Source organism: Ambystoma mexicanum, chromosome 9 (assembly GCF_040938575.1).
Source record: "Ambystoma mexicanum isolate Mex_15411 chromosome 9, UKY_AmexF1_1, whole genome shotgun sequence".
In the NCBI taxonomy this organism is placed as follows: domain Eukaryota; kingdom Metazoa; phylum Chordata; class Amphibia; order Caudata; family Ambystomatidae; genus Ambystoma; species Ambystoma mexicanum.
In genome coordinates, this window is record NC_090931.1 from 67,282,176 (window position 1) to 67,304,980 (window position 22,805).

Consider the following 22,805-nt stretch of genomic DNA (forward strand, 5'->3'; position numbering starts at 1 on the left):
GCTCCGAAAGCATATTTTTAGAAATATCTGGAATGCCTCTGTTTTCTTTTGAATTTTAGTTTTTTTTTTGTTTAAAGATAAACTGAGTAGGGATGTACATGTTGAATTCTTTCTTATGTTTAAGCATGTATTGTAAGATTCATGAATGTTTCTGTTTATATTGCCATTTAGTCTTTTTTCTCTCTCTACTATAACTTAATGCATTGTGGTATTCATTGGCCGGGATGCGCACTTTTATAGCAGAAATAAAGCTTTGATTGCTTTATAGCTGTATCTGGGACTACGCCTTGGGGAAAGGATTCTCCCCACAGACAATATTTGCAGGTATACCTTTGGGTTACGAGAGCCTTTCGATGATTAGATAATTATTTGAATGCATTTATTTGTGATGTTTTAGAAAATACTTTACTGTGGTTTTTGTTTACGCATGTATCCCGATCAATGAGCATGCCAGCTGAAGTGCCAATCAACAGGCACTTTTGGGAGAAGAGGAGCGCTAGTCCCACCCCCCCTCCGCATCTGGTAATAGTGTGTTTGAATTTTTTTCACACCCCCCTTTGCTTTTGTTAGTTTCCCTTATTGTCTTTCCAGATGTGAGTGGTGTGAAGACCGCCATCGCCTTTTAAACCAGAGGAAGATGGCAAGAATTCGAGTCTGAGAGGCCACCGATGGATTTAACTTGCCAGCGCAGCACAGAGCAGGTGCTGTGCACTTTGGATCCCTGGATGTTTGGACTACAATTTCCATCAGACCTAGCCAGCACAGTCTATGGTGTGGAAACATGGGAGTCATAGTGCAAAACGTCCCGAGGGTCGCAGGTTACAGATACCTCCTGTAGAAGGACTGGGAGGTGGGGAATCCCAGAAGCCTCAGTCAAAAGGCCAGCTTCAATTCTGTGCTGTAGTCCATTTGTCTTTCTGCTAAGGGTTTATGCAAGTGGGGAAATTATTTAACACATTTGGGGCCCTGGATCCTTTTAGGGTTCACAGCCTTACCCTAACATACTGGGGAGTGCCACAAATTAAGAGAGTCAAGGAATCTTTTCGAAGCCTAAGTCATCAGACTGCTGAATTTGTGGACCCTCCAAACATATGACTATTGGTACAGCTCACACGTGACCATATAAAGATTCACCTAAGCTTGGTTGAGCGTTTCTTCATCCTGTTACACTCAATTCATTACACCATGGTTTGAATATATCTGGATGGCTGCCACTCTGCCAATTCCACCTGCTCTGGTCTCTCAAAAGCTAGAAGTCCTGTTCCACTTCTATACAGCAACTCGTAGGGATGGATATTCTCCACTTAGATCTGCCTGATAAGGACAGTGGTGAAGATGAAAAACATATAAAGGAGGATCCCACAAGCACTGGGTGGGGGCGGAGTTTGGAGGAGGGGGCGGAGTTCTGAGGAAGCAGAGTTCAGAGGAGGCGGAGCTGGCAGTTGAACTCCGCTTAAAGGAAATGTTCAAAATAATAGTTTTAAAATGGTGCACTTTCTTTCATGCTGCTTCTTTCTAATAACTACGCTGGCAAAGTATAAAAGGTGCTCACCTTTTAAACCCAGCCATCTATAGTAAAATATTGCCAGGAAAAAATAAAATATACACATATGAGACATGTGCTTTAATGACAATTTTATGTGGTCTTGTGGGTAAGCGTCAACACTGGGAACGTGACAACATGAGTTAAACCCTGGTAGCGAAACACTTGAGCAAGCTTGTCAGCCTCAAAAACACCCAAGGAGTGTTGCGTCTGCCCTCTGAAAAAAAGCGACACTGTTCACCAACATGTATCCTTTTCTTGTGCCCTGAAAAGCAGCACAGGGCCACAGTCAGGAAAAATAACTGCTCCGGTTTCCAGGACTGCAAACTCTCTTGCCACATCCTGGGCAAACATTCATGGCTCACTTGCACTCTCATCATCTCCCCTCCTCATCTCCCTGTTTGGCTTTCAACAATACTATGCTTTATAAAGATGGCTTGAAAAAGGGATGCAAGTGGGCTGGGGCCTGTGAAGAGGGGTGTGAGGGAGCTGGGGCCTAGAAAATAGGTGTGTCTGGGCTGTGGTGCAAGAAAAGAGGTGCAAGGGGGCCAGAGGTCGAGATAAGAGGTGCGAGGGGGCCGGGGTCCTCGACAAGAGTTGCAATGGGCCTGAGGGCCAAGAAAAGGAGTGAGGGGGATGGGGGCTGAGAAAAGAGGTGCACGAGGTCTGGGGTCCTAGAAAAGAGGTGCACGAGGTCTGGGTCCTAGAAAAGAGGTGCAAGTGGTCTGGGGTCCTAGAAAAGAGGTGCAAGAGGTCTGGAGTCATAGAAAAGAGGTGTGAGGGGGCTGGGGTCCTAGAAAAGAGGTGTGAGGGGGCTGTGGTCCAAGGCCGGGGTCCTAGACAAGAGTGCAATGGGCCGGAGGGCCAAGAAAAAGAGTGAGGGGGATGGGGGCTGAGAAAAAGGGTGCAAGAGGTCTGGGAGCCAAGAAATGTGGTGTAAGGGGTCCAGGAAAAGAGGTGCAAGAGGTCTGGGGTCCAGGAAAAGAGGTGCAAGAGGCCTGGGGTCCAGGAAAAGAGGTGCACGAGGTCTGGGGTCCTAGAAAAGAGGTGTGAGGGGGCTGTGGTGCAAGACAAGAGGTGCAAGGGGGCCAGAGGTCGAGATAAGAGGTGCGAGGGGGCCAGAGGTCGAGATAAGAGGTGCGAGGGGGCCGGGGTCCTCGACAAGAGATGCAATGGGCCTGAGGGCCAAGAAAAGGAATGAGGGGTATGGGGGCTGAGAAAAGAGGTGCACGAGGTCTGGGGGTCCTAGAAAAGAGGTGCACGAGGTCTGGGGTCCTATAAAAGAGGTGCAAGTGGTCTGGGATCCTAGAAAAGAGGTGCAAGAGGTCTGGGGTCCTAGAAAAGAGGTGTGAGGAGGCTGGGGTCCGAGAAAAGGAGTGAGAGGGGGCTGGGGCCGAGAAAAGGAGTGAGAGGGGGCTGGGGTTCGAGAAAAGGAGTGAGAGGGGGCTGGGGCTGAGAAAAGAGGTGCAAGGGGGCAGGAGGTCGAGATAAGAGGTGCGAGAGGGCCGGGGTCCTAGACAAGAGTTGCAATGGGCTTGAGGGCCAAGAAAAGGAGTGAGGGGTATGGGGGCTGAGAAAAGAGGTGCACGAGGTGTGGGGTCCTAGAAAAGAGGTGCATGAGGTCTGGGGTCCTAGAAAAGAGGTGCAAGTGGTCTGGGGTCCTAGAAAAGAGGTGCAAGAGGTCTGGGGTCCTAGAAAAGAGGTGTGAGGGGGCTGAGGTTCAAGAAAAGGAGTGAGAGGGGGATGTGGCCGAGAAAAGGAGTGAGAGGGGGCTGGGGTTCGAGAAAAGGAGTCAGAGGGGGCTGGGGCTGAGAAAAGAGGTGCAAGGGGGCCAGAGGTCGAGATAAGAGGTGCGAGAGGGCCGGGGTCCTAGATAAGAGTTGCAATGGGCCTGAGGGCCAAGAAAAGGAGTGAGGGGTATGGGGGCTGAGAAAAGAGGTGCACGAGGTCTGGGGTCCTAGAAAAGAGGTGCACGAGGTCTGGGGTCCTAGAAAAGAGGTGCAAGAGGTCCGGGGTCCTAGAAAAGAGGTGCACGAAGTCTGAGGTCCTAGAAAAGAAGTGTGAGGGGACTGGAGTCCAAGATGAGAAGTGTGAGGGGGCTGGGGTCCTAGAAAAGAAGTGTGAGGGGGCTTGGGGTCCGAGAAAAGCGGTGCGAGAGGTCTGGGGTCCTAGAAAACAGGTGTGAGGGGGCTGGGGTCCTAGAAAAGAGGTGTGAGGGGCCTGGGGTCCTAGAAAATAGGTGTGAGGGGGCTGGGGTCCTAGAAAAGAGGTGTGAGGGTGCTGGTGTCCTAGAAAAGAAGTGCAAGGTGGCTGGGATCATAGAAAAGGGGTGAGACGGGGGTCTGACCTGAGAAGAGTGGTTTAAGGGGGCTGGGGCCTAGAAATGATGCGCAGGGCGGCTGGGGTCCTAGAAGAGAGGTGGAAGGGGCCAACAAAAGAGGTTCAAGGTAGCTGGGGGTCGAGAAAAGGAGAGAGGCTGCCTGACTTCCTGTTGCTCCGTCCAAGCCAATCAGTGAGTGGCTGGGGCAGGATAGGAAGTCAGGCCAACACACTCCTTTTGTGTGTTTTTTAAGGAGGTTGTCAGACAGCTGGAGGGGCTCATGGCTGGCCACTTCTTTGGGCAGCCACTGACCCGAGATGAGGGGCCTGCCCGACCCCCTCCGTGCTTGCCCACCTCTAAGGCCAGGGCTGAGGTAGGTCGGGTCTGAGATCCGGGGAGACATATGGTTGCCAGATCTCAGCAAGATCCAGCCCATTGACCAGCGATGGCTAAGGAGCACTTTGGATCACACATATCTATGGAGTTATGGGATCATCTTACTGTATGACAGATCATAATACATTTATTCGAAAGGGAAGTCCATGTTTTTACAATAAATGCTTGAAGTGAAGTGCAGCGATTGATCACAATCCCAAAGGAACAGTGAGGAACTTACTTTCCCTGAGGTAATTGAGGTGCGATAGCAGGACTTCGGTGTTGTAGAGGGAGGTGGTCCGCAGGAAGTCCTCCTTGTGCAGTTTGCAGAGTTCCTTGCCATCCATGCTCTGGAAGAGGGCTGCATCAATGTCGATGAGGCCATATTCCTTGATCGCCCACTCCAGCCACTGCCGCACGTGCTCCTGGCTCCACAAGGTTGGATCTGAGGGAAGGAACCAGACACAAGAGCTAGTGACCCAGAGCAGGATTCTGTACTAATAACCAACCTACTCCCCCAATCCACCTTTCTACACCAATGTGACCAATGAAGGAAAAGTATCCCAGAAGTGGAGATGTGGCCTAAAGCCAAAAATGTAATTGAGAGAATTTGGAAGAAACAAAAATGAAACTTAACAGTTTCAGGTGAGTGAGCGACAATATTTTGAGAGTGCACTTAAAACGTTGCAATGACACTTGTTGTACATGGCACCAGCACATCGCAATGATGATCCTTAAATGGGTTAGAAAGTTTGGTTCATGTAAACTGAATAGACACTTTAGAAAAGAGATGGGATTTCTGTTCTGACAATCTCATACAAGGCTTGGCTCTAGGTGCTGCTGTTACAGTATTACCCATATCTTTGAAGATTTCACTCTTCAGTCATTGTAGGAAATATCTAATTTCTAGGCCACAAACATGGTAAATATATCACACCCATGAACTATAGGATCCAGCAGAAATAATGCAAAGGTTTTAGATTACATCTCAAAGAGCTATATTGAATTATACAACCTGAGCATCGTGCAGGAATGATTTTAGAAAATCAGTCTATTTACATGGTTTGGCATTTTAGAACGTGAAGGAATCCACATCGTAAATCTGTTACAAAAAGGAAACAGTTAAATGGAAGAGAGAAAGGCGGGGCTAGATAGCAGATGGAGGGTGCAATCTTGCGCCGCTCATGGAACCCTGAGACCTCATCATTGCTGAGGAGTGGCTCACTGGATGTGCTAACCCAAGTCCTCATCCTATCCCGTTGGGTACTAATCCACTCATACTTCTATATTGCAGCTTTAGTAAGGTTTGTGGTGTTCCACCCTAAGCACTGGGTTCACCACTGTGCAGATGAGTACAATGTACCTTTGCAATGCACCGTATGCAAACAACCAATATGAATGTTGGGTGCTGGGCTGGCAGGATTGCAGTGATGACCACTACTCAGAGGTTGAGTTAAACATCAATAAGATGAAAGAGGTGATCAAAGGGGCGACCACAGGTCAGGTGAGTAAGAAATGTGGCGGGTCCAACCATTGTGGACGTGTGGTTCTCCAATAAATGACTCACTCTGTATTCTTTAGTTAGAAACGCCTATCTGCAGTCGGCCTGGCTCACCTTCAGAGAGGTGCGTATCATATCCTTGTATACTCATTGATTAGTGTCCTCTCTCCCAACCTCTTCATTTTTCACTTTGATTTTTAATGATTTTGAAGAAAACATAACACTACTGGTTCCTTGAGCAAGGAACCAAAGGCAGTTTTTTTTTTCTTTTTCTTTTCGTTTTGGCTATTATATGGCACTTTACTTCTACTTATACAATTAAACCTATTGATATGGTAGTACAGATAGAAAGAAGATGGAGGAGGGACACAATCAATGTGCATTTTTGATTTTTTATTCACCTGCTAAGTTCCCCTTACCGTTCTCTTCCCTATGACTAGTCACACCCACCTCCTACCCGCCAGCCCAAACACACTCTCCTGAAACAATGGGCTTTTATGGGGCTGACATTGTTACTTCGAATAGACATCTGAAAGTAAATGTTTTAATTGCAGCTGTAAACTAGCTCCTTGTGTAATGAAAATGGCTTAACCATGTGTTCTTTCAGCCACTTGATTTTTAAGCAACATGCATGTCTTCACATACTTGTGAATGGAGGATAGCACAGGGGCAACATGCTGGTCTTGAAAGAAAAAACACGCAAATCAACAAAGGTTTGAATCCAGGATCCATGCTTAGAAACCAAACTCAGGTATGGTCTTTGGCACGTTATAAAATAAATATATATATATATATATATATATACAAGCAAACAAGCATTGACAAAGCCAGATGTTTTGTCTCTATTACAGGCAATAGAGTACCATTTGCCAGACATTGACATCATGTACCAATGTACTTACAACATTTACCATCTGTTGCCATTTGATGGCCAGACAGTACCATTAAGGCACAGGGCGGCCAATGCCTATCCCACGATGATCCAAAAGCCAAACCTATTGGCTTTTCCAGTTCATTTTTACCTTTGCCTCTAAATTCACTGTGCCAGACGAACACCTACACAAAATGGTACGACGTCATTCCATCAACAGTCGTTTTTCCGGCGGGTGTTACAAAAACACTTTGCCGAAAAAACTAATCGAAATTTCGAGGGGGGAGTGGGCAGAAAAGCGATTTGCGGGGTTGGGAACAATTAAACACAGGTGGGGGAAGACGGGTTTGGGGGGAACCCATCCAATAGAATGTAAACAATATTTCGATTGCTTTGTTTGGCAAAAGTTGTTGGTAAAAACACCTGTCGTAAAAATCACTGTCGATGATATGACATAGAAGCCACAAAATGGAATGACTGTCTTACAATATTGTAAATAAACGGTCAACTAAATAAGCTAAGCGGTCTGAAACCCTCATCCACACGCACCATCATTGTGCCTCTTCTTGGCTCCTCCTACCCCGTCCTTGCGGCATTCTGACCCTCCAGCATTTCCTTATCAAATATGCTTATCACACTAAAACAATTAACACTATCTTTAATGCATCCTGCTGCCCAATGATTCCCAAATTCATGCACTAGTCACTTAATCGCTATCGCAACAGACAAGACCTTATATTACCCACAATGCACTCCAGCAAGATCTTCCAGAAAGCACATCGACAGGCATTCAGTCAGTGTCCTTCCATCTGCACTGACTCCTCTATGGCTAACTAGGCCCACTCCCCTCCAATGGTGAAGGCAAGGAAATGCATGGTGTGATGGCTGCCTTCCCCACTAGGGTGCGCTCCAGGAAGGGTGGGATTCTGTTCAGAGCACCTGATTTAACAATGACTCTGAAAAACACAACTTTTGCAGGATTTGTACATAGAAAGTTGGCAAACAATGGCAAACATAGGCCCATCTAAGGCACGATGGATGGTTGTGAAACGTGGGCTTGCTGCTGGTGTCTATTACAAGAGACACAACTTTGAAACATCATCACTGAGTTTGATCCCTCCTCACTGTCCGCATGAGGGGGAAGGAGGTTACATGCATGGTCCGTTCACAGGCAGCTCTTACCTGCTGGGACTATGACCCTTCGCTCATTGGTGGTCATGTTGGGAGGAGGCGGCCCGTTCTTCTCATCCATGTAGCTGTTGTAGGCCAGCGGGTTCGAATCCAGTTTGTTGCATTTATTCAAACTGCAGTCGACTGGGGACTCCCTTTAATAGGGGCAGAGGAGAAACAGGGTTCAATACGTTTTGATGAAACGGGCGGAAAGAAGAAAACAACTGAGGAAGGTGGAAGAGAAACGACGATGAAAAAGCGAAGTAGTAAAGGTGACCTTGAGAGCCGTGGGTTTAGGGGTGCTAGGACAGATTCAGAGAAACAGAAACATGAGCAAAGGTAGAGGCAACGTGTAGAAAAAATCACGCGACAGAGAGAGAGCGTGACAAAGAGCGAGAGAGAGACAGAGAGAGAGAGAACCAGGCAGTGAGACAGATAGAAAGCGGGACAGACAGAGGCAGAGGGTGAGAAAATGAAAGAGAGAGAGAGAGGGAAAGAGAGAGAGAGAGAGAGAACCAGAGAGTGAGACAGATAGAAAGCGGGACAGACGGAGACAGAGGGTGAGAAAGTGAGAGACAGAGAGCGAGAGAGAGAAAAGGTGAGAGAGGGAGAGAGAGAAAGAGAGAGAAGGTGAGAGAGGGAGAGATAAAGTGAGATAGAGAAAGAGAGAGAGAGAAAAGAGAGAGAAGGTGAGGGAGAGAGAGGACCAGGCAGTGAGAAAGATAGAAAGCAGGACAGACAGAGGCAGAGGGTGAGAAAATAAAAGAGAGAGAGAGAGAGGGAAAGAGAGAGAGAGAGAGAACCAGAGAGTGAGACGGATAGAAAGCGGGACAGACAGAGGCAGAGGGTGAGAAAATAAAAGAGAGAGAGAGAGAGAGGGGGAAAGAGAGAGAGAGATAGAGAACCAGAGAGTAAGACAGACAGAAAGCGGGACGGACGGAGGCAGAGGGTGAGAAAGTGAGAGACAGAGAGCGAGAGAGAGAGAAAAGCTGAGAGGGATAGAGAAAGTTAGAGAGAGAAAGAGAGAGGAGGTGAGAGAGAGAGAGCTAAAGTGAGAGAGAGAGAGAGAGAGAGAGAGAGAGAAGGTGAGAGAGGGTGAGAGAGAAAAGCGAGAGAGAGGGAGAGAGAGAGCGTGACAAAGAGCGAGAGAGAGACAGAGAGAGAGAGAACCAGGCAGTGAGACAGATAGAAAGCGGGACAGACAGAGGCAGAGGGTGAGAAAATGAAAGAGAGAGAGAGAGGGAAAGAGAGAGAGAGAGCGAGAACCAGAGAGTAAGACAGACAGAAAGCGGGACGGACGGAGGCAGAGGGTGAGAAAATGAAAGAGAGAGAGAGAGGGAAAGAGAGAGAGAGAGAGAGAACCAGAGAGTGAGACAGATAGAAAGCGGGACAGACGGAGACAGAGGGTGAGAAAGTGAGAGACAGAGAGCGAGAGAGAGAGAAAAGGTGAGAGGGATAGAGAAAGTTAGAGAGAGAAAGAGAGAGAGAGAAAGAGAGAGGAGGTGAGAGAGAGAGAGCTAAAGTGAGAGAGAGAGAGAGAGAGAGAGAGAGAAGGTGAGAGAAGGTGAGAGAGGGTGAGAGAGAAAAGCGAGAGAGAGGGAGAGAGAGAGAGCGTGACAAAGAGCGAGGGAGAGACAAAGAGAGAGAGAGAGAGAGAGAGAGAGAACAAGGCAGTGAGACAGATAGAAAGCGGGACAGACAGAGGCAGAGGGTGAGAAAATGAAAGAGAGAGGGAAAAAGAGATAGAGAGAGAGAACCAGGGAGTGAGACAGATAGAAAGCGGGACAGACAGAGGCAGAGGGTGAGAAAATGAAAGAGAGGGAAAGAGAGAGAGAGAGAACCAGAGAGTGAGACAGATAGAAAGCGGGACAGACGGAGACAGAGGGTGAGAAAGTGAGAGACAGAGAGCAAGAGAGAGAAAAGGTGAGAGAGGGAGAGAGAGAAAGAGAGAGATAGAGAGAGAGAAGGTGAGAGAGGGAGAGAGAAAGTGAGATAGAGAAAGAGAGAGAGAGAAAAGAGAGAGAAGGTGAGAGAGGGTGAGAGAGAAAAAGCAAGAGAGAGAGAGAGAGAGAAAGAGGGAGAACCAGGGAGTGAGACAGATAGAAAGCGGGACAGACGGAGGCAGGGGGTGAGAAAGTGAGAGACAGAGAGAGAGAGAAAGAGAAAGAAGGTGAGAGAGGGAGAGAGAAAGAGCGAGAGAGAGAAGGAGAGAGAGAAAGAGGTGAGAAAGTGTTTGAGACAAAGTGAGAAAAATAGGAAAGTGTGGGATACATATGAAGAAAAGATAAACCAGATTATTCGAGGAACACAAAAATACAATTTCCATTCACACAGCAATTGGAGTGGCGGCCCATCTAGCGAAATACAAGGAACCTGGGACCACCCCAACTACATCTAGACACAGAGAAGGGGAAACAGCGATCGGACACCCACTGGGAGCCCAGCCACATGGTATACATGGAAGGGGCACCTGAGCAGATTATTAGGATAGAACAAGTACCCCAAAGCCCAGACAGGTGATGACCAAATACAGGGCCCGTGCCCACAGTCTGGACATTGCGCGAGGTGCCACAAGCATTCGGGGAAGGCAGAGCGAGGCCAGATCCGCCAGAACGGGCTGGTGGAAGCAACCCACACTTCACGCCACACTCCTCCAAATACGAGAAGACAAGCGCAAGATGCTAGGAGAAATTCTTCAGAACGATGAGGGGTTTCTATAAGCTCAAACAATTTGCAAAACACCAACATCCCTTCAGGATAAAATCCAAGGACAGTAAAAAAAAACTTAAAAAAAACATTGAGCTACCCGGAAACATGAAAGGTCACCAGAAACTGGAGATCCCAAGCATTATGAATTGCAGAGAAGCATGGTGAATACAGGGATGTCATTTCACCAAAATGCCGGGGGTACCGGAAGTGACATCACATGACCCTTGCCCTCTGATGACATCACAAGATTTGATGTAATTTGACCCCACCCCGAAGTGACATCATGGGGAGCGATGGAACACAACCGCTTACCCTTTGACAAGACAAGAAGTGGTTACACATAGCATTGTTTCTAAGTAAACTATGAAAAATATGGTTACAATATCAATGCAACGTGATATGCATTTCATACAATAATGGATCACCATATGTATCAGCAGAAAAAAAACATGCTATAACTGCAACTTGTGAAAAGCAAAATACATAGTCTGAAATGGATGCTTATTCTACTCTAAGTGCTTTTTGGAGGATTGTGTCTGCATTGTGAATTTGAGGTGTTTAAGAACAGACTAAATCAGGGACTCACCGCCTGAAGTGTACGTGAAATAAACCTTTAATGATTCTAGCAATTTTTGTTTAGAATTCCAGAAAGACACGTTATTTGTTATTCCTATTTGTTCTTATTTAGGGTCACTGCTCAAAGAGTTACACTTGTGGAACCCCCTGATTTTTTAAAGAAGCATGAACAAGAAAGCCAGCCACTCCAGAAACTAATGAGCCACATGGCATTGGCCACAGCCCAGGAGCTTCAATTTGTAAAAAAAAATACAAATAAAAAGAAAGATACTTTTTTTTTTTTTTTAGGGGTAGCAAGGGAGACCACAGGGCTAGCAAGGGAGACTACAGAGGGGCCGCAACTGCGACCCCTGCTGACCCCTAAATGACGTCCCGGGAATCTGCCAGCCGGGGCAGCGCATGCATCTTCACGAGGCGTGCCGCAAAAGCATAATCCCAATGGAGTGGACTGAAACAAAACCAGTAGAGGGAGAAGAAAGATCAAGGGACGTGATCTACAGCGCATGCATGGCAAGTTACCCTCGGAGCGAAAGAGGGAGAGAAAGTGCGAGAGAGGGAGGGAGAGATGAAGAGTGAGGGGGAGAAAAAAAAGGGGGAGAGAAAGAGAGGGGGGAGAGAGAGACAGAGGGGAAGGGAGAGAGAGAGAGATAGAGATGGAGAGTAAGGGGGAGAGAGAAAGAGGGGGAGGGAGACTCAGAAAGATAGAAAGCGAGAGAGAGAAAGAGGGAGAAGGAGGGAGAGATGAAGAGTGAGGGGGAGAGGGAAAGAGGGGGGAGAGAGAGACTCAGAGATATAGAAAGCGAGATAGAGAACGAGAGAGGAAGCGAAAGAGAAAGCAACAGAGAGAGAGAGGGAGAGAGATGGAGAAGGGAGATAGAGATGGAAAGAGATGAAGAGAGAGAGATGAAGAGGGGGAGAGAGAGAGAGAGAGACTCAGAGAGATGGAAAGTGAGAAAGAGATAGAAGGAGAGGGTGGGAGAGAGAGGGACAGAGGTAGAGAGAGGGGGAGAGAGAGAGAGAGAGAGGCTGAAAGAGAGAGAGGAGAGAAAGGGGGTGAGAGAGAGGGAGAGAGGCGGAGAGAGGGCGAGAGATACTGAAAGAGAGAGAGAGGGTAGAGGGGGAAAGCGAGAGAGAATGAGAGAGAACGAGAGAGAGAGCATGTTATAGAGAGAGAGAGGGGAAGGGAGAAACAGAGAGAGAGAGAAACATACAGAGAGAGAGAGGAGAGAGAGGGGAGAGAGAGGGGGAGAGGTAGATAGAGAGGGAAAGAGATGAACAGAGGGAGAGAGAGAACGAGAGAGAGAACGGGAGAGAAAGAATGCGAGAACAAAAGAGAGGGGGAGGCAGGCAGGGAGGGGTAGAGAGACAGGGAGAGGGATAGAGATGAAGAGACAGGGAGATAGAGGTCGAGAGAAAAGAGAGTGGGAGAGAGAAGGAGAGGGAGGGGAGAGAGAACACAAGAGAGAGGGAGGGGGAGGGAAAGAGGGAGGTTAGAATGGGAGAGAAAAAAGGGAAAGAGGTGAAGAGAAAGGGAGAGAGAGGGAGGGGAGAGTGACAGAGGGGGAAAAGGGGTGGGAGAGAGACAGAGAGAGAGAGATGGGGAGAGAGAGAGCGAGAGGGGTAGACAGGGAGAAGAGGAAAGAGAAATTGAGAGAGAGGATGAGAGAGGGAGAGAGAGAGGGGGAGACATAGAGAGAAAGAGAGAGAGAGAGGGGGAGAAAACAAGGGAAAGAGATGAAGAGCGAGGAGAGAGAGAGGAGGGAGAGAGCACAGAGATAAATTGGGAGAGAGAGGATGAGCGAGGGAGAGGGAAAGAGAACTAGAAAGAGGGCGAGAGAGAAAACGAGAGAAAGGTAGGGGGAGAGCGGAGGGGAGAAAGAGTGTGTGAGAAAGAGAGAGAAATGGTGGCGGGAGAGAGAGAGAGGGGGGCAGAGAGGGTGATAGAGAGGAAGAGGGAGAGAGAGAGAGGGAACGAGAGAGGAAAACGGGAGAGAGAGAAAAGGCAAGAAAGATAGCGATAGAGGGAGGGAGGGGGGACAGAGGGGGAGAGGGAAGAGAGAGAGAGTGAGAACGAGAGAGGGGAGATAGCAAACGAGAGAGAGTGAAAAAGAGAGGGGAGAGAAAGAGGGAGGGAAAGAGGGGGAGAGAGATACAGAGACGTAAAGAGACGGGGGGGGGTTTGATGGAGCTTCTTGGAATATGGGGATGGGTGAGGGAGAAAGATTGGAGAGGCACAAGTGAATTGGGCGTCAGAACTCGATTACTAAACGGGTCGTTGCAAGAGATAAACAGCGAGAAACTGCACAGAAGCGAAGAAGTGACACACGGCATATGAGAGTGTTCCTGCGTGAAAACATCACAGGGAAATGTAAAGAAAGAAAGAGAATGGGAAAGACACACATGAAGTGGGATATTATAAGAGAGAGGGGGTCAGAGAGCATATCAAGAGTGGGCGTGGCGAAGAGAAGGAAGAAAGAGGAAATGGCTATGGGGGAGCAATAATTCGTCACACATGACGCAGACAGAGATTACTTTGTAAACTGGGAAATCAAGAAAGCTTTAGCGAGAGGCCAACGAAAGGTGAATGGGCAAGAATGGCTGCTGAAAGACAAAGCAGAGTCAGAATGAAAGAAGATGGAGGAATGAGGGCAAAGATGGGTGCACCCAGAAAAGCACCAGCAGATGAGCAGGACTGAGGTGCGAGAGAAGCAATAACCCCTCCGAGAAAAGGGCAAAAGCAGGCTTGCTCAAACTGTCTCTCAAACACAGCTGCGAGTGCCCAGCAGCCCTTCCAAGTGAGCGCTGCTCGAGGGCCTCAAAGCACTACAGGACACCAGCAACGCCCCTTCTTGCCCCTGCCAGTCTCACAGCTGAACAACTTCAGAGCGGAATTCATGTATGTAGGGTTCAGCGGGAAAAACAAAAACCTGTCGCATACCCGTTTGACAATCCTACGAGCTTCCATACCAACCGCCCATATATGAAATGGCGCTTATAAATACGGCAAGTGAAAGGAAGTGGTGGGGAGGGGAAGCGAAGGTAGCACGGGGGCGTTTGGCAGGGGCCTCCCCCCATTAAGAAACAGCAAAAAAATATATAAACAAATTGTCTATTTGGCTCATTTCCAAGGAGTTTTAAAATAAATAAATAAAAAAGGCCATCACACATTTGATGTCGTTTGTTCATATGGCTCAACACGCGACTGATAAACCAGGTTCACTTGGGCCCTGTCATGCGTGGAACGGAAATGGTGCTAGCAAGAAGGGGTGCACAGAGAGAAGGCACGAGAAGCATCCATTATGAAATAGAAAAAAAATGAATACAAGCACACGATCGGGCAATTCATAATCATCGTTGTACTTCTACAGCTTGGGAAATGGAGTTGGCAAAACAAGCGGCATAACAGAGGAACTTCAAAGGAATAACCAGTTACTTTACAAAATGCCAGCAAGACTTCCCGGTAAGATGGGTTAGCGGGTAAGCACTCGTTGCTGTGATCTGTGTTTGATCTGCAGGTCGCAGTTTCAAATCCAGGCAAGGTCAACTCAGCTTTTCATACGTCCGAGGTCAGATAAAGGAGTCCATATTTCAATTGGGTGATAACAGCGATATATGGAAATATGTCCTGTGTAAAGCGCTTTAGATTAAAGCACTATATAAAACACAAGTTATTATTATGATTCGCGACGGTGGGCTGACATCAACTCCTTCCTCTTCTTGTTCCACCCCTGGTCCCCTTCCCTGCCGCCCTTCCCCCCTCATCCAGAGAGGATGACTAGGAAGAAAATGCAAGGAATTGCCTTTTTTGTGCTTAAAAAAATGCACTCTGAAGTCAACTCTGGGTGACTCCGGCGATGAACGCTCTGCCGGGACATCAAAAGTTCACCCGTAATTCCTTCCTCATGTCCTACTGGGGGCAGTGAAGAAGGAGGTGTCTGCGTCAAAATGCAGGTTTCCGTAAGTACAACTTTTTTTTTTTCAGATCTGATCTTTTCTGGGCAGAGACCCAAAAACAGCCTTTATATCCCTGAAATGGTTAACATCAAATGCTCTCACGATAAAGATGCGATAAACACTGGCGGGGGATGGGCAGCAGCAGTGAAACGCGTTCTAGACGGTCTCAGCTTGAACCCATTTACACTGATGCTCTGATCCTGAGAAAATTCCTATTTCAAATCATAAGATTTGGCGTGTTCGGAACAAGCGTGTGGTTTCAGTACATTGCAAAGCAGGCAGGTTATCAGAAGACCGCAATAGAGGTGTGAGGAATTCAAAACTCTGCACGGGGAGTGTGTGCTCGCCTGGGCTTTTTTGATTTTTTGATAATGAAAATGAATGATGGGAGATCAACCTCTGAAAATGTGTGAGGCCATTCTGCGTATATTTTCTATGCTCACTGCACCAAACGCATAGTCACGCGTACTCCAGGAGGACACAGCCTACAGTTGCCGCCCCTCCCCTGTCATGTTCAGCTGCAATGTGACAGTCACGGGTACATCAAAGCATCTCAAGAAGGGGGAAGGCACACCTTCCTCTGGCCATGGGCAGCCTCATTAAAATACTAAAGGCTAGATGGATCTCCTTTCCTATTGTTTAGTTCGGCTTGTGGCAGTGCATACTAATGGCAGATAATGGAGGCAAGCCTGGTGAAGAGGGCTTGGTTACCAACAGGCAACAGGAAAGGTGGGGCTAACACCCCTTTGATATGCAATGTGTCAACTTGAAGCTAGTTCCCACCCCTCTGTATAAAAGGCAGTGAAATGCATGTCTGGGTCCACTATTTACCATAGGCAAACCACTGTAGAGCGGAACCCTTTCAGAGGGGAGAAGTATGCGATTTGAGGGAGACAGGAAGCCTGCTTTCATCACAAACTTAGAAGGAAACCTGCGCTTTAATCAAGAGTCACAGAGGGCTCAGTTAATCAGAGCTACTTTGATCTACAACAGACAGGAAGATGGGTTGGACTTAGGTACATGTTGTCACCCCCTTACCTTTCCTGTTGCAGAGCACTCTGGTCCTGACCTCATGCATTACAGAAGATTGTTGGTGGGGCCCAGGATTGATTGATTGAGGTAGGATTCGCCTGCTGTCACGCTCACCTGATTCCCACGGAGGCGCAGGTCTGGCTTCGAGTGCTGATGCTTCTTCAATGGTGAAGCGCAGGACTCTGAAGATGGACAGGAAGGGCCCCTCTACTCTGGCTTTTCTGGCTCGCTGGAATATTCCCCTGTGCATGAAAAGAAGTATTACCTACTGACGGAATAATGCTCAAGCCTCCCATTCCCTTCCAACCCTCCACGATACCCTTCCACGATTCCCCATGAAGTCTCACCTTAGGGTCTGGAAGGATGAGTTCTCCATCCTGCTTCTGATGCAGGGGCGCGTTGAAACCCAGTTACTTCACTGGATTGAGGTTTGATGGGAGTTCAAATAAGCTTCACTATTCAGGTAAGGCGCTGTAAGAGTTCTGTAGCAAGTTCAAAAGTTCAAGCTTAATAATAATGTTCATTGTCTTATTGCAGCAAGCGCTAATGCTTATGTCTTTTTCCCCTTAGGGGCCGGGGTTCGGAATGCCGGAGATATGGCGCCGACCCGAAGTGAAACGTGCAGTTCCAGTAAATGACAGGTAAGTTCTGGATGAGCGTTCAGGTAATGTCTTTGCATTCGCTCATTCAATGTCTTTGTCTTTTTTCCCCATAGGGGCCGGGGTCTGGAATGCCAGGAAACGGCAGGACCCGAAATGAAATGGGAATGACCCAACAGGTAAGTCCTAGAAGGAAACTGAGCTTTTCCTATTTCCCTTCCTTCTCTCACCTTGTTTTCTGGTCTTTTTCTCTCTAGGCTCTGGGAAATGGGTGCGGATCCGGATGATCGCTGCTGAAGATGGAGGCGCCCAGGAAAGGTGAGTGAAATGCAGCGCTGCAGCGATCGAAGCAAAATGCTTTTAAAATGATGTCTTCCCTTTCAGGATCGTCGGTGTGATGTCTCCGTGATGCAGCTTTAGCAGGTAAGGTCTTCTTTCTCACCAATTCTCTCTTATCTCCCTTTGCAGGTGACCCAGGATGCTGACAGGCATGGCTGAAGTCCAGATTCAGGAGCTGACACGGTGAGTGTCCAGCTGCGAGGAGCAGAACAACGCGAAGCGTGAGTTGCTGATCGGGCGTGGTTTAAATAGCTTTGGAAGAAGTTCCAGGTATGTATCCTTCCACCGATCAGGTATGTATCCTTCCCCGACCACACCCTGGTGGAAAGTAGTCCCACAGGTAAAGTAGTTCCATTCAGGCCTCAAGAGGGCCTGGATGTAGCAGCATGGTCTGCATCAGGTAAGTGCACATTAAAACACTTGAACACATGTCTAGCTTTATGAGCCTGGCGCCTAAGGCGCCAGGACAGGGGTCCAACATGAGCCTGGCGCCTAAGGCGCCAGGACTGTGTCCAAAGGGCCCCAGCTTGGGCCCGCTGGCACTTCCCTGGGGGGAATGATGCCTGCCTCTGGGGTTGCTGGGTCGGACCTGGCTCCTTGGAGGTAGGCATCATGACAGTACCCCCCCTCAAGGCCCCTCCCAAGGTTGTTCCCTCCGGGGGTTTTGGCTTGTTCGGAAATCTCTGGTGGAACCTTTGTATTAATCGAGGTGCGTGAACATGGTTACTAGGCTCCCACGATCTCTCCTGAGGTCCATATCCCTTCCAGTCATCAAGATAGAAGAGTTTTGACTTTAACACCTTGGAGTCTAAAATGTCTTTAACTTCGAATTCTAATTCCCCTTCAATTTGAACTGGGTCTGGAGGCTTGGACAGTCGGGTCCCTGGTTGTACTGGCTTCAAAAGTGAAGCATGAAAAACTGGATGAATACGCATGTTAGACAGTAAATCCAGTTTAAAGGCCACGGGATTGATTATAGCCTTGATGGGATAAGGTCCTATGAATCTGGGATTGAAGGTTTGCGGGCCCTTGAGGGGTAAATGTTTCGTTGCTAGCCATACCTGGTCTCCTACTTGGTAAGGAGGAGTTTTACTTCGGTGCAAATCAGCGTTTTCTTTATACTTTTTCTTGGCTTGCTGTAAATGAGTTGCAGCTTCTTTGAAGGCTCGGGTTATTGTGGAATGCAGATGATTTACTGCGGGCATTTCCAGGGTCAGAGGTGGATCTAGGTCAGAGGTCCGAGGATGGTGACCATACAAAGTATAAAAAGGAGTTTGTCCGGTTCCAGAATGCACTGAATTGTTGTATGCGTATTCTGCGATCCAAAGGATGTTTTTCCAATTTAACCCAGATTGGTGTAACATGCACCGAAGATATTGCTCGAGAGTCTGATTGGTTCTCTCGGTTTGTCCGTCGGTCTGGAGGTGGTGGCTGGTGGATAACCGCACATCTATTTGTGCTAGTTGGCAACACTTCTTCCAAAAATGGGAGATAAATTGACTTCCACGATCCGAGACTAATATGGAAGGGAAACCATGTATGCGAACTATATTCTCCAGAAATTCCTTGGCCAAGGTGGAAGCTGAAGGCAAACCTTTTAAAGGGATAAAGTGGGCCATTTTGGAGAAGAGATCCACAATTACAAGGATAGTGTTGTAACCAGCACAAGGAGGCAGGTCAGTTATAAAGTCCATTGACAAGGTGTGCCATGGTGCCGGTGGAATATCCAAGGGTTGAAGTAGGCCGGCTGGCCTTTTCTTTTGACCCTTGTTTTGGGCGCAAATTCTGCAAGACAATACAAAAGACTTTATGTCTTTTCTCCAAGAAGGCCACCAGAAGTGGCGTTTGATTTTTTCCTCCGTTTTAGCGATACCAGGGTGTCCTTCCATTAATGATTCATGATGATGGGAAATAACAAGTTCTTGCAATTATTTACTTGGCAGAAACAACCGCTCCTGGAAGTACGGTAAATCATCCTTAACGGTGTAATGAGGACCCTTTTGACTCCATTCCAGTAAGGCTGAAGAGTCTAGAAGTTGTTTTACTTGCGTTTGGATGTCCTCAATAGTTTGCAATGAAGTTAGGCCTAAGATTCTTTGTTCAGGTATGATTGGCACAGGTTCTAAACTCGAATTGGGTTCTTCCATGCCAATCCGGGATAAGGCGTCCGCTTTACCATTCTTGCAGCCAGGGCGATAGGTAATTACAAAATCAAATTCCGCAAAGAATAGAGCCCATCGGAGTTGTCGTGAAGATTGAGCTTTGGCCGTCTTTAAATACTGTAAATTTCTGTGGTCCGTAATTACGGTGATGGTGTGTCTTGCCCCGAAAAGGTAGTGACGCCAAGCCTTGAAAGCAGATTTAATAGCCAGTAACTCTTTGTCGGTAATTGCGTAGTTGATTTCAGGAGGAGAAAATTTCCTGGACCAAAAGGCCAAAGGGTGTAGTTGGTTAGTTTCTGGGTCTCTTTGCGACAGGACAGCTCCCATGGCCGAACTGGATGCGTCGGTTTCCACAATGTAAGGGAGATCTGGGTGCGGGTGCTTCAATACAGGTGCAGAGGTGAATTTGGTTTTCAGGTCCTGAAAGGCTTGTTCGGCCTCAAGAGTCCATTCAAAGCATTTGTTTTTCTTTAGGAGAGCTGTGATGGGTTGGACTGTTCGGGAAAATTCCGGGATGAATCTTCGATAGAAATTGGCGAAGCCGAGCATGCTCTGAACTCCCTTCACCGAGCTAGGAGATGGCCATTTGAGGATGGCGTCCACCTTTCGCGAGTCCATTCGGACTCCTTGAGGTGTCAGGATGAATCCGAGAAACTCAACTTCTGTGGTATGAAAAACGCATTTTTCGAGCTTTGCAAATAGTCTGTGCTGGCGCAATTTCTCAAGAACTGCCCTAACATGTTTTCTGTGATCGGATTCTGAAGAGGAGTACACCAGGATGTCGTCAATATAAACAATGACACAGACATCGATAAGTTCCCGAAGAACATCATTCATAAAGTACTGAAAGGCGGCAGGTGCATTGCACAAACCGAAGGGCATCACTTGATATTGGAAGAGCCCAAATTTGGTGCGGAATGCAGTCTTCCATTCGTCGCCTTCTTTTATACGCACCAGGTGATAAGCTCCTCGGAGATCTAACTTGGTGTACACACAAGCGTCTTTCACCTGGTCGATAAGCTCAGGGATCAGGGGCAGAGGATAACGATTCTTAATCATTATTTGATTTAGGGCGCGATAGTCTATACATGTTCTAAGGTCGCCCTCTTTTTTCGGCACGAAGAACAGAGCTGAGGAGACAGGAGACTTGGACGGGCGAATAAAACCATTGGCTAGGTACTGATCTAAATACTGACGCAAATGCAGGTTCTCAGGTTCCGTAAGAGCATAAATCCTACTACAAGGTAGTTGAGCATTGGGTACCAGATCGATTTGGCAATCATAAGACCGATGGGGAGGTAACGTGTTAGCCTGTTCCTTCTGAAAAACGTCTTGGAATTCTTGGTATTCTGACGGTAGCTGTACAGGGGTGGAAGTTGCTGAGGCCAGACCCATAACTGGATTTCTTGGATAACAAGTTGGGTCACAATCAGGAAAACTTATCTTCTTTGCTCGCCAGTCAATTCTGGGATTATGTGTTTCTAACCAAGGAATTCCAAGAATTACTTGAAATTGTGGGGCCTTGATCACATCAAACACGATTGCATCCCGATGTCCATCCTGACCCACCAGTGTCATTTCAACAGTGGAATGCGTTACAGGCCCTGAGGCTATTTCGGTTCCATCTACTGTAGTAATGACATCTTGGGTTACTTTCGGGCGGAGAGGGAGCTTAATCCTGGAAGCCAATTCACGGTCTATGTAATTTCCAATAGCTCCACTGTCGATGTATGCTTTTATAGCATGCAACTGCTGAGGCTGTTTTGGGTCCACGAGCACCATTGGCATGACAAAATGCGAGGTCAAAGAGTTTGTTTTCAAGCTCGGCAAGCGGACCCCTACGCTTGTCGGGCTAGGTCGTTTCCCGAATCAGGTGTCAATAAATCGTTATCAGTGGCTCCAACCACCTTCTAAGTGGTTTAACCGGACAATTTCGAAGAAAGTGACCGGAAGTCCCGCAATACAGACAAAGTTGCATTTGCCACCTTCTCTCTCGTTCCTTCTGCGTTAATGGTCCTTTAACACCGCCGATTTGCATAGGTTCGGATACGTCGGTACTCTTGGAGTTAGCGTGGGTTTTGATCGGTACTCGGGTTTCATACTTGAACCGATCTGCTTTTCTATTTTGAAGTCTGTGATCAAGTTGAACCACCAAGTCTATGTAGTCTGCGCAGACCTGGGGTGGATCTACTATCTGAGCTAGAACATCCCTAAGCTCTCCGCGCAGGCCTCGATGAAACAATGTGATCCTTTTGTTTTCTGGCCATCCAGTTTCCACAACCAGTCTATTAAAGGTGGCAACGTAGGACAGGAGATCCTGATTACCTTGTCATAAGGATAGCAGTTCGTTATCAAGGGCCTGTCCTTGAGAGTGTCGAGCAAACAATCTTTCCATGCTGGCCTGGAAGCCGTGAAAATCCTGGAGAATGGGATCATCCTGATTTACCAATGGAATAGACCAATCGGCAGCACTGCCACTGAGGTAAGATAGTATAAAGGCTACCTTGGTCTGGTCGTTAGGGAAGGCCCCGGGTCTGCATAGAAAGTGTAAACGACATTGGTTCATAAAGACGGCATATTTCTTGGGATCCCCCGCAAAACGTTCAGGCGGGGCTAAAGGCATGTGTCCAGGTAGATTTATTTGTACCGGGTTATTCAAACCCATTGATGTGGAAGTACCTCCGGAATTAGGTAAAGGAGTGTGCCCTCCCTGGGCCTGTAATAACCTTTTGACCAGGTCATCTGTTCTTTCCTTGGATAGGATCAGTTCTCTTTTGAGAGCGTTAGTCTCCTGGCGGGCTGAGTGCACTTCTGCCCGTAATTCCCCCAAAAGCTGGGCATGCTGATCTGTCTCGGAAGTCTCCATAGCGCCCGGGTGGGAAATTGTGGGTTGGCTTCGCGTTCTGTCACGCTCACCTCATTCCCACGGAGGCGGAGGTCTGGCTTCGAGTGCTGATGCTTCTTCAATGGTGAAGCGCAGGACTCTGAAGATGGACAGGAAGGGCCCCTCTACTCTGGCTTTTCTGGCTCGCTGGAATATTCCCCTGTGTGTGAAAAGGAGTATTACCTACTGACGGAATAATGCTCAAGCCTCCCACTCCCTTCCAACCCTCCACGATACCCTTCCACAATTCCCCGTGAAGTCTCACCTTAGGGTCTGGAAGGATGAGTTCTCCATCCTGCTTCTGATGCAGGGGCGCGTTGAAACCCAGTTACTTCACTGGATTGAGGTTTGATGGGAGTTCAAAATAAGCTTGACTATTCAGGTGAGGCGCTGTAAGAGTTCTGTTGCAAGTTCAAAAGTTCAAGCTTAATAATAATGTTCATTGAGTTATTGCAGCAAGCGCTAATGCTTATGTCTTTTTCCCCTTAGGGGCCGGGGTTCGGAATGCCGGAGATATGGCGCCGACCCGAAGTGAAACGTGCAGTTCCAGTAAATGACAGGTAAGTTCTGGATGAGCGTTCAGGTAATGTCTTTGCATTCGCTCATTCAATGTCTTTGTCTTTTTTCCCCATAGGGGCCGGGGTCCGGAATGCCAGGAAGCGGCAGGACCCGAAATGAAATGGAAATGACCCAACAGGTAAGTCTTAGAAGGAAACTGAGCTTTTCCTATTTCCCTTCCTTCTCTCACCTTGTTTTCTTGTCTTTTTCTC

The 22,805-nt window shown here is 47.8% G+C and overlaps 1 protein-coding gene across 8 annotated transcripts in view; it reads right to left on the minus strand.

The window, feature by feature from the left end:
- Positions 1–22,805, minus strand: part of FLI1 (Fli-1 proto-oncogene, ETS transcription factor) — a 298,063-nt gene that overhangs the window by 55,838 nt on the left and 219,420 nt on the right. For all 8 annotated transcript variants that reach the window (XM_069614173.1, XM_069614179.1, XM_069614180.1 and 5 more), the window contains 2 exons: positions 7,793–7,935; positions 4,480–4,683 (listed from right to left, as the gene is read on the minus strand). In XM_069614173.1, the coding sequence (XP_069470274.1) occupies positions 4,480–4,683; positions 7,793–7,935 (347 nt within the window). The remainder of the gene's footprint in view (positions 1–4,479; positions 4,684–7,792; positions 7,936–22,805) is intronic.